The 17694-nt window shown below is 41.2% G+C and overlaps 1 protein-coding gene across 1 annotated transcript in view; it reads left to right on the forward strand.

The window, feature by feature from the left end:
- The window catches only part of DLEC1 (DLEC1 cilia and flagella associated protein), a 54550-nt gene that overhangs the window by 13187 nt on the left and 23669 nt on the right, over positions 1-17694 (forward strand). The window contains exons 11-18 of the mRNA XM_026652061.1: positions 674-764; positions 5334-5492; positions 7596-7788; positions 9167-9225; positions 10552-10723; positions 11180-11273; positions 11519-11649; positions 15867-16025. Coding sequence (XP_026507846.1) covers positions 674-764; positions 5334-5492; positions 7596-7788; positions 9167-9225; positions 10552-10723; positions 11180-11273; positions 11519-11649; positions 15867-16025 — 1058 coding nt within the window. The remainder of the gene's footprint in view (positions 1-673; positions 765-5333; positions 5493-7595; positions 7789-9166; positions 9226-10551; positions 10724-11179; positions 11274-11518; positions 11650-15866; positions 16026-17694) is intronic.

Here is a 17694-nt window from a genome sequence, read left to right on the forward strand (position 1 = left end):
GGGATCCTGTCTGAAGCCATAGACAACAACAGTTTGAGATCACAGGAGTATATCCCTTACTGTAATGGAGAGAGTCAAATCCAAGAAAGCACTTTCCTTCACAGATTGCCTTGGGAAGGTAGGGCAATCTCTCCTCCTCTTTCCTTTTGGAGCATAAATTCCTTTGTTGCATGCCTGCAGACGCTTATGCTCCATTTTGGATGATGGTTGTGCTCTTTTCGAAGAGGGACTCTCCAATTATTATATAGATCTTGCTCATACTACTGTTTTCTTTGTTGTCCTTTCACGTTTTCTCAGATCCAGATTACACAGAGATCTTCTGCAGAGTGCTGATTGGTTGAAGAATGCACAGGGATGGGTGAATAACATTGGTAGTGATCTCTGCATTGCTATCCACACTCTTTTGTAGTATATTTAAGACTTGATTCTGCCCTCATTTACATTGGTGGAACACCAGTGAATTCAGAAGACCTACTCTTGATTTAACTCAAAGTAACTGAGAGCAGACTCTCAACATTAGAGACTTTTTATGAAATATGTAAGGTTTTATAATTGATTAATTGATCGCTAGAGTTTTTCTGTAATGAACATCTCTGTATAGAAGTCTAAGAATTCTGTGAAATTAGTTATGAGCACTGCTATTGCATTGTGTGTAATCTTCTCTTTTAGGTAGTGTTTTCCCCATCTTCTCCTGAAAACCTGAAGCAAACATTCACTATTGTTTGTGATAATTGCCAGATCAATGACATCACAGTTACAGGTTTGTTTCTAACATGTTTTGAGATATTTTATAAAGCTGAAAGTACAAGATGATGTAAACATTTTTAAATCAATGGCTTAATCAGCGTTTGCAAAGCATTTTGAAGATGTTAACGTCTATGTATGTTGTTATTGTTACATTATCCTACTAAATGAAACATTTGGAATCCCAACTGCATTAGAAACATACCTCTTAACTTGATGTGTGACGCTGGCCTTTAAACTATGTGCGAAAGTTCTATAATGAATCATAGAATCATAGAAGATTAGGGTTGGAAGAGACCTCAGGAGGTCATCTAGTCCAATCCCCTGCTCAAAGCAGGACCAACACCAACTAAATCATCCCAGCCAGGGCTTTGTCAAGTCGGGCCTTAAAAACGTTTAAGGATGGAGATTCCACCACCTCCCTAGGTAACCCATTCCAGTGCTTCACGACCCTCCTAGTGAAATAGTGTTCCCTAATATCCAACCTAGACCTTCCCCACTGCAACTTGAGACCATTGCTCCTTGTTCTGTCATCTGCCACCACTGAGAACAGCCTAGCTCCATCCTCTTTGGAACCCCCCTTCAGGTAGTTGAAGGCTGCTACCAAATCCCCCCTCACTCTTCTCTTCTGCAGACTAAATAACCCCAGTTCCCTCAGCCTCTCCTCATAAGTCATGTTTCCCAGCCCCCTAATCATTTTCGTTGCCCTCCGCTGGACTCTCTCCAATTTGTCCACAACATTTCTGTAGTGGGGGGCCCAAAACTGGACGCAGTACTCCAGATGTGGCCTCACCAGTGCCGAATAGAGGAGGATAATCACTTCGTTCAATCTGCTGACAATGCTCCTACTAATGCAGCTCAATATGCCGTTAGCCTTCTTGGCAACAAAGGCACTCTGTTGACCCATATCCAGTTTCTCGTCCACTGTAATCCCCAGATCTTTTTCTGCAGAACTGCTGCTTAGCCAGTCGGTCCCCAGCCTGTAGCAGTGCATGGGATTCTTCCTTCCTAAGTGCAGGACTCTGCGCTTGTCCTTGTTGAACCTCATCAGATTTCTTTTGGCCCAATCCTCCAATTTGTTTAGGTCACTGTGGACCCTATCCCTATCCTCCAGCTTATCTACCTCTCCCCGTATCTTAGTATCATCTGTGAACTTGCTGAGGGTAAAATCCATCCCATCATCCAGATGATTAATGAAGATGTTGAAAAGGACCAAACCCTGGGGCACTCCCCTTGATACTGGCTTCCAATTAGACATCGAGCCATTGATCACTACCCGTTGAGCCCGACAATCTAGCCAGCTTTCTATCCACCTTATAGTCCATTCATCCAGCCCGTACTTCTTTAACTTGCTGGCAAGAATACTGTGGGAGACTGTATCAAAAGCTTTGCTAAAGTCAAGGTGTATCACGTCCATCGCTTTCCCCATATCCACAGAGCCAGTTATCTCATCATAGAAGGCAATCAGGTTGGTCAGGCATGACTTGCCCTTGTTGAAACCACGTTGACTGTTTCTGATCATCTTCCTCTCCTCTAAATGCTTCAAAATGGATTCCTTGAGGACCTACTCCATGATTTTTTCTGGGGACTGAGGTGAGGCTGACCAGTCTATAGTTCCCCAGATTCTCCTTTTACCGTTTTTTCAGATGGGCACATCAACCAACTCCCTCCGCACCCTCAGATGCATTGCATCCAGCCCCATGGACTTGTGCATGTCCAACTTTTCTAAATAGTCCTTAACCTGTTCTTTCACCCCTGAGGGCTGCTCACCTCCTCCCCATACTGTGCAGCCCAGTGCAGCAGTCTGGGGGCTGACCTTGTCTGTGAAGACCAAGGCAAAAAAAGCATTGAGTGCTTCAGCTTTTTCCACATCATCTGTCACTAAGTTGCCTCCCCCATTCAGTAAGGGTCCTACACTTTCCTTGACCACCTTCTTGTTGCTAACATACCTGTAGAAACCCTTCTTGTTACCCTTCACATTCCTTGCTAGCTGCAACTCGAATTGTGCTTTGGCCTTTCTGATTACACCCCTGCATGCTCGAGCAATATTTGTATACTCCTCCCTAGTCATCTGTCCAAGTTTCCACTTCTTGTAAGCTTCCTTTTCGTGTTTAAGCTAACCGAAGATTTCTCTGTTAAGCCAAGCTGGTCGCCTGCCATATTTGCTATTCTTTCTGCACATCAGGATGGTTTGTTCCTGTGCCCTCAATAAGGCTTCTTTAAAATACAGCCAGCTCTCCTGGATTCCTTTCCTCCTCATATTAGCCTCTCAGGGGATCCTGCCCATCAGTTCCCTGAGGGAGTCAAAGTCTGCTTTTCTGAAGTTCAGGGTCTGTATTCTACTGCTCTCCTTTCTTCCTTTTGTCAGGATCCTGAACTAGACCATCTCATGGTCACTGCTGCCCAGGTTGCCACCCACTTCTACTTCCCCTACCAATTCTTCCCTGTTTGTGAGCACCAGGTCAAGAGGAGCACGGCCCCAGTTGGTTCCTCCAGTACTTGCACCAGGAAGTTGTCTCCAACACTCTCCAAAAACTTCTTGGATTGTCTGTGCACTGCTGTATTGCTTCTTCACACAGTGCACAGTCAACCTGTGGAATTCCTTGCCTGTGGAGGTTGTGAAGGCTAGGACTATAACAGGGTTTAAAAGAGAACTTGATAAATTCATGGAGGTTAAGTCCATTAATGGCTATTAGACAGGAATAAGGAATGGTGTCCCTAGCCTCTGTTTGTCAGAGGGTGGAGATGGAAGGCAGGAGAGAGATCACTTGATCATTACCTGTTAGGTTCACTCCCTCTGGGGCACCTGGCATTGGCCACTGTCGGCAGACAGGATATTGGGCTGGGTGGACCTTTGGTCTGACCCAGTATGGCCATTCTTATGTTCTCCCAGCAGATGTCAGGGTGATTGAAGTCCCCCATGAGAACCAGGGCCTGTGATCTGGAAACTTCTGTTAGTTGTCCGAAGAAAGCCTTGTCGACCTCATCCTCCTGGTCTGGTGGTCTATAGTCAGGGCCGGCTCCAGGCACCAGCCCAGGAAGCAGGTGCTTGGGACGGCTAAGGGGAAGGGGCGGCACGTCAGGCTGTTCGGCGGCAATTCGGCAGCGGATCCCTCTGGGAGAGAAGCACCTGCCGCCGAATTCCTGCCGAAGAAGAAAACGGCGCAGTGGAGCTGCCTCTGGAGTGCTGCCGATCGCAATTGCGGCTATTTTTTTTTTTTCCCGCCGCTTGGGGCAGCAAAAACCCTGGAGCAGGTCCTGTTTATAGTAGACACCCACCACGACATCATCCTTGTTGCTCTCGCCTCTAAACTTAATCCAAAGACTCTCAACAGGCTTTTCTCCAGTTTCATACTAGAGCTGTGAGCAATCATACTGTTCTCTTACATACAGTGCAACTCCTCCACCCTTTTTCCCCTGACTGTCTTTCCTGAATAGTTTATACCCATCCATGATAGTGGTTATGTGAGTTACCCTACCAAGTCTCTGTTATTCCAATCACATCATAGTTCCTTGACTGTGCCAGGACTTCCACTTCTTCCTGCTTGTTTCCAAAGCTTCTGGTGTTTGTGTACAGGCACCCAAGATAACTAGCCGATTGCCCTACTTTCTCAGTATGAATCAGGGGGCCAATGAGGGGAATAAGCAAGGGAGAAAACTTAAAATAATGTGTGATTCATTCCATTGGCCTTATACCATTTTGCATTGACTCAAGATTTGATATTTATGATATCAGTAATATACGGTGACAAACTGTAAAATCCAGTTTTTGTGGGAAAGATGTGCATTTGGGTTTGAAACGTGTTGTGCATACCCAGTCTTAAGCTATGTAGGTAATTATGTTATGTTTGCTAAGCTAATTTAACCTTTTGATTTTTAACCTAAATGCTTTTCTTACCAAGGGCTTGTAAATACACCTCAACCCCGTTATAACGCGACCCGATATAACACGAATTTGGATATAACACGGTAAAGCAGCGCTCCGGGGGGGCAGGGCTGCGCACTGCAGCAGATCAAAGCAAGTTCAATATAACACGGTTTCACCTATAACGTGCTAAGATTTTTTGGCTCCCGAGGCAGCGTTATATCGGGGTAGAGGTGTACTTAAGAAATTATATATAATTTCCAGGCTGCCTAATAATTTTATTGAAAAATTTGCAGCAGTGCAAAGGTTTTTACTATTTGCTGTAGTTGTTCATATACAACTCTTTTTTAATTGGTTATTTCCTGTGATAAAGATTGGGGGTCAGATTCTCAACTGAACTCTCATAGCTTAATTGACTTCAGAGGAACTATGCCAGTTTACACCAAATCATATCAGTTTGTACTAGCTGATGAGCTGGCCTTGCAACCCCAAAATGTGTTAAATTCATAAGGAAAATATCTGTATATATTGGTGTAGATTGGCAGTGAAATGATGTCATGAAGGTACTGTAGTCTTAGCATGTTGGAGCGCAGAAAGTTGAGGAAAACCCAGATTTATCAGCAGTGTCTATTGCTATAGGTATGGTCATAAATAAGCAAGCAGTGTGAATAAACTTAACTGCCATATGGTAAACAGCGATTCTTATTTATTTTCTTGCAGGGAGTGGACAGCTGATAGCTTTAGAGCTTTTATCTGTCACTGGTGGAGAAAGCCACCCAGCCCCTGGTGAGCCTACAGACATAGCAGCACAGCACCTCATATGTTTTGACCCCCAAAATCCACATGCCACAACAGAGAAGAAACTCCTTATAAGAAATTCTACGTATGTAGCTCCTAGTAATATTATAATAGCACGTTAGGACTGTAGAGTGTTGATTTATGACCTAATATGTGTTACACTATTCTGTCAGATTGTGACAGCAAGAATCCCCCGGGTTGGGAAATATTCATGCAATTAATCAGCAATATGGATAAATGTTATTCTTGTTTGCAATAGCAGCCCTGGGCACTATATATATATATATATATATATATATATATCAGAGTGCTAAAGGCAGCCACAGATCACACTCCTGACTGAATGGCTGATCTGCTGCCATATTTTGATACATTGTCAGCTCTTTATACTGTATCCCCCCAGCCCCAGAAGATTTGTAAATGGGGGAGTTGGGGACAAAATGTCCTTAGTGGAAACACCTACATCCTAATAGATTAAATTATAAACTCTGTTTGGGATAAGGACCACATCTTAAAGTGCATTTATATTGTGCCTAGTACAGTGGGACCCAGATCCTGATTGGGACCACTGGGCATTGCAGTAACACTAATAATAATAATAAGAAGAAGAAGAAGTGGAATATCTCTGATAACTGAAGTTAGGGGTTTGCAAATAACCAAAGCATCAACGAGCCAGATACTTACCTTGATTACATTAATGTAAATCCTTAATGACTGTATTGACTTTACTGGAGTGCAGAACCTGACATGGAAACTTTACAGACAAAATGAAAAGTGACAGAGAATTTTGTGTTTGGATTATAACCGACAGGTCAGATTCTCAACTAAGGTAAATTGGCAGAGCTCCATTGCTATTGTGATTCCCACCCGTTGAGGATCCAGCATCATATTTTCTGTACATTTAAACTGCACTGGCATGGTCACTGCATTTTTATTGTAAAGCATTTGTATGAAACAAATCTGTACTTTATGAAACAAACTCACATACAATGCAGTAGTAAACAGGTGACTATCAAGAATAGTTTTATAGTTTCTGTCATACCAGGCAGTATAAAAATTGCATTTGTTCTTTTAGTTTCACCTCATTTGCACTCAGAAATTAAAATATCAGCTTCCTGACATACCTATTGTGTAGTGTGAGGTTTTAGATGTCACAGTGAAGTGGATTTTAAAGCCTACTAAATTATACAAAATTCCCCATGAAGCAACTCAATTAAGCAAACATTCTTATTGACTGCATTCTAGTTAATTGGCATGATTGGCTAACAGTGCATAGTCTAAGCCTGACCTCATTTTACAACTAAATATAGAAACCTGCCTACATAATAACTAGTGGTACAGTCCAAACCCACTGACGTCAATAGGAGTGTTTCCATTGATTTCAGTGGGCTTTGGATGAAATTCCAGAAAGGGAAAAGTTTGTCAGCAAAGGCTACTTCTGTCACCTAAATGCTGCACTTCATTATAGGTTAAGAAGGCTAGAATCATAGAAATGTAGGGGTGGAAGGGATCTTAAAATGTCATTTAATCCATCCTCCTGTGCTGAGGCAGAATTGAGTATACTTAGACCACCCCTGGTAGGTGTTTGTCTAACCTGTTCTTAAAAGCCTCCAATGATGGGGATTCCACAACCTCCCTTATTAACTTATTCTAGCACTTAACTATTCTTATAGTTAGAAAGCTTTTCCTACTATCTAACCTCAATCTCCCTTGCAGCAGATTAAGCTCATTAGTTCTTGTCCTACCTTCAATGGACATGGAGAACTATTGATCACAGTCCTCTTTATAACAGCCCTTAACATATCTGAAGACTGTTATCAGGTCCCTTCTCGGTTTTCTTTTCTCAAGACTCAACACAGCCAGTTTTTCAACATTTCCTCATAGGTCAAGTTTTCTAAACCTTTTATGATTTTTGTTGCTCTTCTCTGGTCTCTCTCCAGTTTGTCCACATCTTGTGCTAATAGCTCTTCCATACTTACATAGTTTATCATGGCTTCCTTGTATTGTTATACTGTAACAATCTTCCTACACAACTCTATCAGTTTTGTGACTAGTAGAGATTTTCTTATGATCTTTAAGGAAAAGGATATTGTGGACTGTGGTACAATTTTATACTATGATCTTACCGAAAAAATCTATCGAAATATTTGGTACTATAGTCTTTTTCTGTTTCTTAATCTATTTCCAGTCATGTGGAACTTCCTTTCTACTGGCAGATAATGAAGCCTAATCTGCAACCATTAATGCCTGAAGAAACTGGGGACCTTGCAAAGGTCAAGTACCACCTAGATGTAGAGTCAGCTTTCTCTCTAAATCCTAACCTGGGAATTCTGCAGCCCCACGCTGATCACGAGTTTATTCTCACTTATGCTCCACAGGAGGTACGCGTCGAGATTTCTTATTTCCTATAAATTCCAGCTGTGTATTTTTATGCAAGTCATAAAATCCTTGCAGTAGAGCTTTTTGAATTAAGTTTAATCAACTGTTGTGATGCTGTGACACACAATATTAAAAATCTACGGCGTTATTAAAGAAAAATATGTTTTGGTTGCAAAATATTGAACCTGATTCTGATCTCAATTTTATACTGATTCAGCTCCATTAACTTCATCTGAGATGCTCCGGATTTACAGTGGTATCAGAGCAGAATTGGCTTAGTATATTTAAAAAGACTTGATCAAAACAGATTACAGGGTTCAGAGTTGGGGGTACTCCGATACTATAGTGATTAGGATCACATAACTGCCTAAACAGGAGTGGAATTTATTGTGGTTTAAGAAAGATCTTGATACAGGTTAATAGAAAACTGAATTAATAATATTTCATTAGTGAAAACATAAAATGACACATATTACATTATTCAGATTACTGGTATTTATAAATAAGTGAGCTCTTTGTAACACATTACAGTATTAAGGTCCAACTGTATGTCATTCCTTCACACTATTAGCGTAAAAGAGGAGCCATCTTCAAGTTTAGTACTGCCAACAGGTACAACAGTGCTTCTTTTTCAAGCAGTTTGGGGTTTGATGACCTCTGAATTTTTATATTAGTGGGATAGATAGACAAATACTTCACCTGTTAAGGCATTAAAGTAATTTTATTCTTGATTTAGGGAAATCTTGCAGATATTTGTCTACAGTATGTAATATACCAGGGGAAATGATAAGATATGTTAAGGAAAAAGTCTGAATTACAGTAGAATCTCAGAGTTACGATCACCAAAGTTACGAACTGACCGGTCAACCACACATACCTCATTTGGAACCGGAAGTATCCAATCAGGCAGCAGCAGAAACAAAAAATACTGTACAGTACTGTGTTAAATGTAAACTACTAAAAAATAAAGGGAAAGTTTTAAAAAAAAGATTTGACAAGGTAAGGAAACTGTTTCTGTGCTTGTTTCATTTACATTAAGATGGTTAAAAGCAGCATTTTTCTTCTGCATAGTAAAGTTTCAAAGCTGTATTAAGTCAATGTTCGGTTGTAAACTTTTGAAAGAACAACCATGACGTTTTGTTCAGAGTTACGAACATTTCAGAATTACGAACAACCTCCATTCCCGAGGTGTTTGTAACTCTGAGGTTCTACTGTAATGAGTATTTTTCTTGTAACAATGCAATATAGTTGTAGTCCTTTACCTTTTAATTATAGATTATTTTGCATCCATTTTTCCCCATTTTAAATGTTCTTGATTTTGTGGGAGGGGTGATGGATACCTCAGCATAACTGATTTATGTTGTGTCCTCTTTCATATAGCTGAAAGATTATCACAGTGTGATTCAAATTGTACTGAGGGACATCCCAGAGCCACCTAGGTAAGCTGAAAAGCAGTACTGACATGCAACAGACATATAATAATGTAACTAAATTATTAGCATTAAGTTTATTGGTGGTTGTTTATTTCTCTAGTGATTGTAATGCTTGTGAAAGGTCCTGGATTGACAATGCTAAATAATTTATTCACAGAATAGATAGTAGCACAGACAGCATCATTGCAGGCTTTTCCACATGCTTTAATACTTCCCAGAGGGACCACCTATGTGGGCAAGAGGTAATTCAGTCTCCAGGCCCATTCATTCCGTGGCCTTTCTGCCGAGCCTATCAACAAGTTTGCCAATTATTGCCAGTTGTCATAGTGGTCTTTGTGGTATGGATACTTGCCACTAGAAATTGAACTGGGATGACTAAACTCGTTTCATATAGACCAATGAACAGCACCAGATGTTTACAGTTTTCATGCACCAACCAGGATTGAATTCAGACCTACAGCCAAGAGGTTTTAACTGCCATTGCCATCTCTGTATTTATTCAGACTCCTTACTTTATTGATTAATCACTTTAGGATTGCATATTACATTATTTCTTGCTAATGATTTAGTAAACAACAAGCCAAGTTTGAACTTTCTACCTTCACCCTTTTCTGAATTATCTATTTGCAAAGATGCCCATCAGAATATATGGGGAAGAACGATTATATTTTCCACATTTGCATAATTCAAAAAAAGATCAGCCAAAAAATATTCATTGCCAGGGTTGAGGCCTATCATGGAAAACTTCCTTTCAAACACAGTTTGTTTGAGAAGATTATGAGCAATTGCAAAAAAGGCCTGTTATGGGAATTCGCAGTAGTAAAGTTTAGCTGTAGTGCACACTGTGCTCACGCATCAATAACACTCTGTATTTGTACTGCACTTTTCATCAATGGAGCTCAAAGTGCTCTACAAACATTAATTCTCACAACATCTCTATAAGGAAGGGAATGGTGTTATCATGATTATTAGCTGAGGCGCAAAAGGTTAAGGTCCAAAATTCCACAAGTGGCCTGTAATTTTAGGTGCTTTAATTTTTAAGTATTCAGTTTTAGACACCTGATGTTCAGAGGTGGTGAGCACCTTCAACTTCAGCTGAAGTCAGTGGGCGCTAGGTGTGCTCAATACTCCCAGTGTCCTACTCTAACCACTAGATACCCTGGGTCTGATTCGCCTCTCATTCCAGTTTTACTTCATGGCTTTAATAAAGTTACAGCTGATTCACACCAGTGTAAGTTAAAGGCAAATCAATCCCCTATATCACACTAGATTAGATCAGATCATATATAAATGCAAAATCTGCTCAGTAATTCTGATGATTTCCTCACACAGCTCAGAAAAGCAGGTGATGCTAGGAAATTCAGAATCCAAAACTGATGATGTGATTGCACTGGAAATAGAAGTTAAAGGTTCAACAGAACCATTTCAACTCCTTTTGGAACCATATGTCATTATCATCCCCGGAGAAAACTTTATTGGCGTAAATGTAAAAAAAGCATTTAAGGTTTGTTTGCTTCTAACTTTATATTGTTGTTCAATGCATGTAACTAGGCACAATGGATGTTACTGGAGCACATATATTGCTATATTCTAACATTAGCTTTGGATATCCTCACTTTTCTGGGTTTAACTTTAACCCTCAATGTTGCTTTAAACTCTTGGGTTTTATGTTTTTTGTTTGTTCTTGGTTCATTTCAGGGTAGGTGCTCAGGTACTATGGTGATACAGGCCACACAAGTAACTAGATAGACCTGTCAGATCCTAAAACTGTTTATAGTTTAGCATGTTTATAGTAGATAGGTTTTGACATGAGTTCACTGTTGAAGATAAAATTGAAACAGTGCAAACACTGAAATACCTTGTTTCTAAGGCAGCACAATTGACAACATATTGGCATTTTACAGACTCCCGTGAAAGCTTAGAGTGCATTATTTAGCTCATTAATTTTTCAATTGTTTAGATGTGGAATAACAGCAAATCATCCATCAAATATACATGGGGAAAAATCAGTGTACGTGATATAGTTGAAGTTGAACCTCATACTGGAGTGTTAGGTAAAGTTTCTGTGCTTTGTAAATAATTATTAGTAGAAATATTTAAATTGTTGAGTTTTACATTAAGAAAGAAATGGTAGAGTGTGATGTTGTTAACATATGTTTGTGAAATAAGGGCCTGATCTAAAGCAGAAGTCCCATTGACTTCTAATGGCTTTGGGGATTTAGCCGTGTGTGTTTGTGTTTTAAAGGGGGGAGGAGGGGAAAGATGATGATTATGAAGAAACTGATTTTTTCTTTTCTAGACGCCAGTGAATTCTGTGAATTTGAATTGAATTTTACTGGAGGCAAACCTGGACATGCCAGCCATAACCTGCACTGTAAAATCGAACACTCTGTGGAGCCAGTTGTGCTGCATGTGGAGGCTGCTTTTAAGGTGACAACAAATACAACGTTTCAGGAGGACGGGCTGGCTGACGGAGCTGATAATGATGGGATATAATGATATATGTATATATATAGCCGTTCACCTTTTGGGTGTCTGACATTTGGTACTATCTAATGGCTGGTGAGTGGCCTATGTGAAATGAGTTGGTGATCTCAGTCCAATACCTAGAAGAAATCTCTTGTTTCATCACTAGTTAGCACTCTTATTGTAATAGGTGTACATAAACTAGAGGCTGCACACTTCGCTGCTTCTATAGGCTGAGCTCATTGCACACGTCGGGGCTCCTTGCATTCCTCCATTCCCCACCACAAGGTCCCTTTATGCTACCCTACCTTCCTCCTCTATTTCAGGGACTCCCTGTAACCCATCACCACCTACCCCATGCCAGGGGTTCTGTTTGCACCCTATCCCGTTCTCTCCATTCCAGTGTCTCCCATTCTCTCTCCCCATTACAGAGGCTCTGTATGCCCTTTCATTCCCTGCTCTGCCACATTCCAGAGTATGTGTGTTCTCCATTCCTCCCTCCCCCTATACCAGTCCCCCATTCTCCCCTCGTGATGTCAGGAGCTCTTGTGCTCCCTGTTTCAGGGTCACCCGTGCCATAGGATCTGTGTGTGACGGGTTCTCCCCGGGGTGCCCCCTGAAACTGGGTACCACTGAGCCCCCTGACCCACCACCCTGGGCTCCCTCTCACACTGTATTGCTGTGACAAGCTACAAAGCCCTCCAGCCTGCACTTTCACCAGCATACAAACAGGTAGGGACACACCCAGCTGCAGTTACAAGCACGCTCTCTGACCAGCCCCTGCATGGGAAGGCTACTCTCAGCTACTCAGGCACGCACCCTATCTGTAGTATAAACCCAAAATTATACCGTCTTGCATTGCACAGGGAACTGTACAGCATAAGCTCATAAAATTCGCCCCCTCCCTCAATGTGGAGAGGAATATGCAACAGCTTTTGTTATGCAACAGCCCCTGAGTTATGATTCCCACACACTTCACTCCAACTCACTGGTTTAGATAAAGCGAAAACAAGTTTATTAACTACAAAAGGTTAGATTTTAAGTGATTGTAAGTGATAGCAAACAGATCAAATCAGATTACCTAGCAAATAAACAAAGCCACAAACTAAATTTAATATACTAAATGGATTAGATATGAATAGCAGATTCTCACCCTAACAGATGATACAAGCAGGCTGTAGTTTAAGGAGTAAGCTGCACTTTCCTTACAGCTTGGAATTCCCAGGTGTTTCATTCACAGGCTAAAAATCCCTTTAGCCTGGGTCCAGCACTTCTCCCAGTTCAGTCTTTATTCCTCAGGTCTTTTCAGGAGTCGTTTTGTGTGGGGAGCGAAGAACACCAGATGATGTCACTACTGCCTTATATAGCTTTTGCATATGGTGGGAACCCTTTGTTCCCAAAGCTTGGTTCCCAGACCAGTCTGTGGAAAAATACTGACATCCCAAGATGGAGTCTAGAGACATGTGGTCTCATCACATGTCCTTGTACAGTCGTAGCAGCCATCGCTCATAGCCTGTTTGGAGCGTTCACAAGAAGGCTCACCAGGTGGGGGATAAGCTTCTCCTAAGGCCTATTGTTTTTTCCTAATGGCCCGTTGCTCTGAATTGGCCCTTCCAACGTATCCAAAAATGATACATGCATACAAATAGGATAATCTTGTTCAGCAAATCTTAACCTTTCCAATGACATCTCACATAACCCATCTTACATAAAATGCATCATCATTAGGCCATAATCATATAATAATATCACTGTGAAGAATATGGGTGCAGTGTCACACTGTGTATTTGTGTACCTTCCCCTGTCTTCTCATGCCAGTACCTCTGTATCCTTCCCCCCATGCCAAGATCCCTGCATTCTTCTCCCCTCCCCATGCTAGGGGCTGTGTGTATGCCCCCCATTCCCTCCCAGCATTCGTATTTCTTTTCTTTCTGTCCGTAAGATAAGTCATTCAGCATTTTACACTGTATTGGGATAATAAGGAGAACTGAAATGGGAGGTATTGGTATGCTGGAAGGTGTTAATGGTTGCCATCAACCAGTTCTTCCATCTGTCTTTGAGACAATTACAGAGGTGGCTAAAGCTGCTGTTCCGCTAACCAGATGCCAGGGGCTTCATTGTCCCCCTTTTCCTTCTTCCAATTTTCACCAGAGTCAATAGGTTTCTGCCCATTGCTGCATAAAACATTTCTGAGCATTTTGGAATTGATTAGATGTTATTGTGTTTCATACACACAAACAGATAAATGCCATCAAGTTGAGTGTAAACCAAATTTATATGGCACTGTCTATGCAAGCACCCAAACTCTTTTCAACCTTGTTCTGAGGGAACAGAGACAGGACCCAGGGTTGAGACTCTTATGAATAATTATTAATTTTTCTAGGGTGTAGGCAGTGCGCTGAGATAGTCCTAGAGTTGAAGTACAAGGCTAGATTTTCAAGGGGATAAAGTTTTTAAAGGGCCTGCCTCCTTTTTGTGCCTACAGTTTGTACCCCTCAAATAAACGGTGAAGAGAAATCTGAGTAATCCAGTTTATGCCCACAATTAGATAGGTAGAGCACATTTGAGTTTTGGGTGCAGTTTCTGCCTGCAGTTCATTTTTGCAGGTCCAAATTTTGTGGTTGCAAATTGCTGCTACAGACAGGTAGGCTGGGCCTTCTAGAAGTCTGGCCCACAGTGTAGGGAAGATACAGGTTAAGGCAGTATGGCCAGGCTTCCTCAGCTGCTCCCTGTGCTGTATATGTTCTTTGCAGAAAGAGCCTAATCAAAACCCCCCAAAGACTCCCATTGACTTTAGTGGGCTTTGGATCAGGCCCCAAAAGAGGATTTCCGTCTAGGGTTATCAGAAGCCTTTTCAGGAATACTAAATTCACATAAAAGTACTGGCATGAATGTGACACTTTGGGGGGTTCACCCAGAGAGTAACGACTCTGTTACCACCTGTCCTGTAACCCTAAGTGCTTCTGTACTGTGCAGTTTTGGCTGAGAGCCCTGACACCAGCAGCATGCTCACTGCACAATGGCCTCAGCCTGGTTACTCCTTGCAGGATAACACCAACAGCTCTTCCAGTCCCAAGTCTCCCCAAAACAGTCTTACCTGCAGTATCCAGTACCTCTCACTGCACACTGACAGAGGTTATTAAGTTTGCTGCCTCCAAAGAGACAGAACACGCATCATCCTGTTAGTTTAACTGAGAACTTCACCCTTCAGATTAATACACAGCACTGAGATGGATTGTTTATTAAAAAGAACATATTTAAATGATAATAATTAAGAATAGAAGACACAGATGTGGTTACAAATGAAACAAAACACACTTTCTAGTGACTAAAACTTAACTTCAGCAAGTTACAATTTTGTCTAAGCAGGTTTCTCACCAATAGTCATTTCCAGCTACTCTTGGTTTGCAGGCCAAGAGGATCCACTCTTCATGAGCTCAAAAGGTGTGGCTTCCCCTTTGTCTGCCAGGTGATGGATGCCAAACTGGCATTCTCTTTCTGCTTATATTTACCAAAGTCTACTGTCACTCTTTCAAGAGCCAGGAAGGCTGCATCATAATCATTAAGTTGTCTCCTCGCCTCCCGTGCATTTAGCTTGATGGCTTTGTTTATCTTATATGTGGATGTAATCTTCATTGGTTTCTGAGGTATTACCTGGCTCAATTTACACTGGAGACACAGGAAAAGAGGCTAAACACATTCCTTTGTCTAGGACAGGACAGGCTTATGCACTGTTTGCAAAACCCCTTTTAAGAACATATGTCCGGCACACATTTATAATTCTTTATACACCACCTGTACATTCTTCATTCAATAATATTAATGACCAGCATGTTATTGGTTTGCATACCTTACATGACACCTTTTAGATACAGATTATGCCAACAGTGTTTGGGAGGAATGTGTTTGTATCAGGCTGGAGGTGAGTTATGGTAATGGGTGCCCTCTGCCAGTTAGCATTGAGGGACTCCCGGGCCACAATGAAATCTCAGTGTAGTGAGATGTATTAATCAGAAGAAGGATATTTTCTTGGTGATTTTATGATCTCTTCTGTATTAGAAACTGAACCTTTGCTTTCTGTTCTAAGTTAACGTAAACACAAATCTTAGCTAATTTATGCTTTTTAATCAGGCAATTTCGGTATTGATATCCATTTTAATATATATTTCTTGGTGTCCTAGGGTCCAGCTCTCTCTATCGATGTTCCATCACTCCATTTAGGTTTGATTAAATTGGGACAAAATGTGTTAAGTACCTTTGAGATTCAAAACCTAAGTCAATTGCCAGCATGGTGGAGAATGCAAGAAAGTCAAGCTTGCTTAGCTGAAAGGAACGAAGATGTAAGTCATTCCAAGAGGTTCTTTATAAAAGTGGTTATATAGTTCTGTAAAACCCTGCCCAGAGCCAGCTACGCTATCTTCTTTATCATTTGTGTCTCAGTTCCCGAGGCACTAAATTTCATCTCCCAAATCAGAAAAGTAATTTTCAGTTTTCTTATGATGATGAACAAACTGATTTTTGCACATCAAGAAAGTACAGCACAAGTTTTATTAAGTGCAATAATGTTTAGCCATTTTTCTTTGTTTCTATTTATAATGTGCCTAGCACAGATTCCCTGCTGGCCTAATTCTGTGATATGCTGAGCATGTTCTCAGGGGTAGTGAATGACCTCAACTTCCATTGCTGTTAATAGGAGCCTCCTGGGAGGATATCAGCACCTTGCAAGTTTGGGCATTATGGTTATTAAACAATACATTTGAAAAAGTGCAAATTTGTCACAAAAACAACTATAAAACTTCATGCCCAACAAAATACCAAAAATATTGTTTATGATCACCTAGAATGTTATCTGTCAAATATATTCCATCCATATTCTTGACCCCATTGTTTGTCTAGGAAATCTGTCTTCTTAGATCAGGGGTTCTCAAACTGGGGGTCGGGACCCCTCAGGGGGTCGTAAAGTTATTACATGGGGGAGTCGCGAGCTGTCAGCCTCCACCCCAAACCCCACTTTTCCTCCAGCTTTTATAATGGTGTTAAATATATTTAAAAGTGTTTTTAATGTATGGGGGAGGTCGCACTCAGAGGCTTGCTATGTGAAAGGAGTCACCAGTACAAAAGTTTGAGAACCACTATCTTAGATGGTATCTATTGGCCAAGAACTGGCTTAGACATGGTTTAAAATGATGGTCACGCTAATGTTCTTGTATACCTGTCCCCAGTGCCAGATTTATCTGCCCTGCTCCACAGAATATTTTTGGCACTGTTAATCTTGGTACATTCATAGCTCCCTGTTTATAACAGCTATTATGAACAGGAAGGTATATCTCTGCCACCCTCACTGAAAACCAGATTTGGTCCCATGTTCTTTCAAGGGAAAGATCTGCTGGACATAGTGATTCATGCCATTGTCATACTCTGCCTGGGATACATATTAAATCTCTTTGGAGCTTGATGCTGGAAATTTGTTAAGCAAGTTGGTCCTTTGTAATCTGAGTTGGCTGCCCATGAGTTTCTGGATTAAGATGATGATGAAGATTGTCTTTGACCTATAAAGGCCTGGAACTTACTTATTTGAAAGATCATGTCTCTCTTCATACTATACAGTTGCAGTTAAAGTCAGCAGAAGCAAGATGGAGGTTTCGTGGTTTAAAAGAGAAGGGGCTGCTGTTGTCCCACAAACTTACACAGGATCGTTTTAGGGGTCAAGACAAAGATGCCACATTTATTATTAATCTGTAACTATTAGCAAATACCTTAATGCTTATACACATACACTCACACACACACACACACCAAAATGTTCTGCAGCTGCTGTATAGTTACCAGTCCTGATTGTAGTTTGAGTTCGCAGCTTGGGATCGTAGCTCGTGGCAGCTAACTGGCCAGGAAAACTGAGCACGAGGAGGAGCCGGGTCTCTGTCGGGCGCGCACCGATGCTCCTTGATGTTGATAGCAGAACCGTTACCCAAAGTTTCTTCTCTCACCCTTTCTTTTTATAGGAGTTTA

This window comes from Terrapene carolina, unplaced genomic scaffold, assembly GCF_002925995.2.
Source record: "Terrapene carolina triunguis isolate 2854851 unplaced genomic scaffold, T_m_triunguis-2.0 Scaffold111, whole genome shotgun sequence".
In the NCBI taxonomy this organism is placed as follows: Eukaryota; Metazoa; Chordata; order Testudines; family Emydidae; genus Terrapene; species Terrapene triunguis.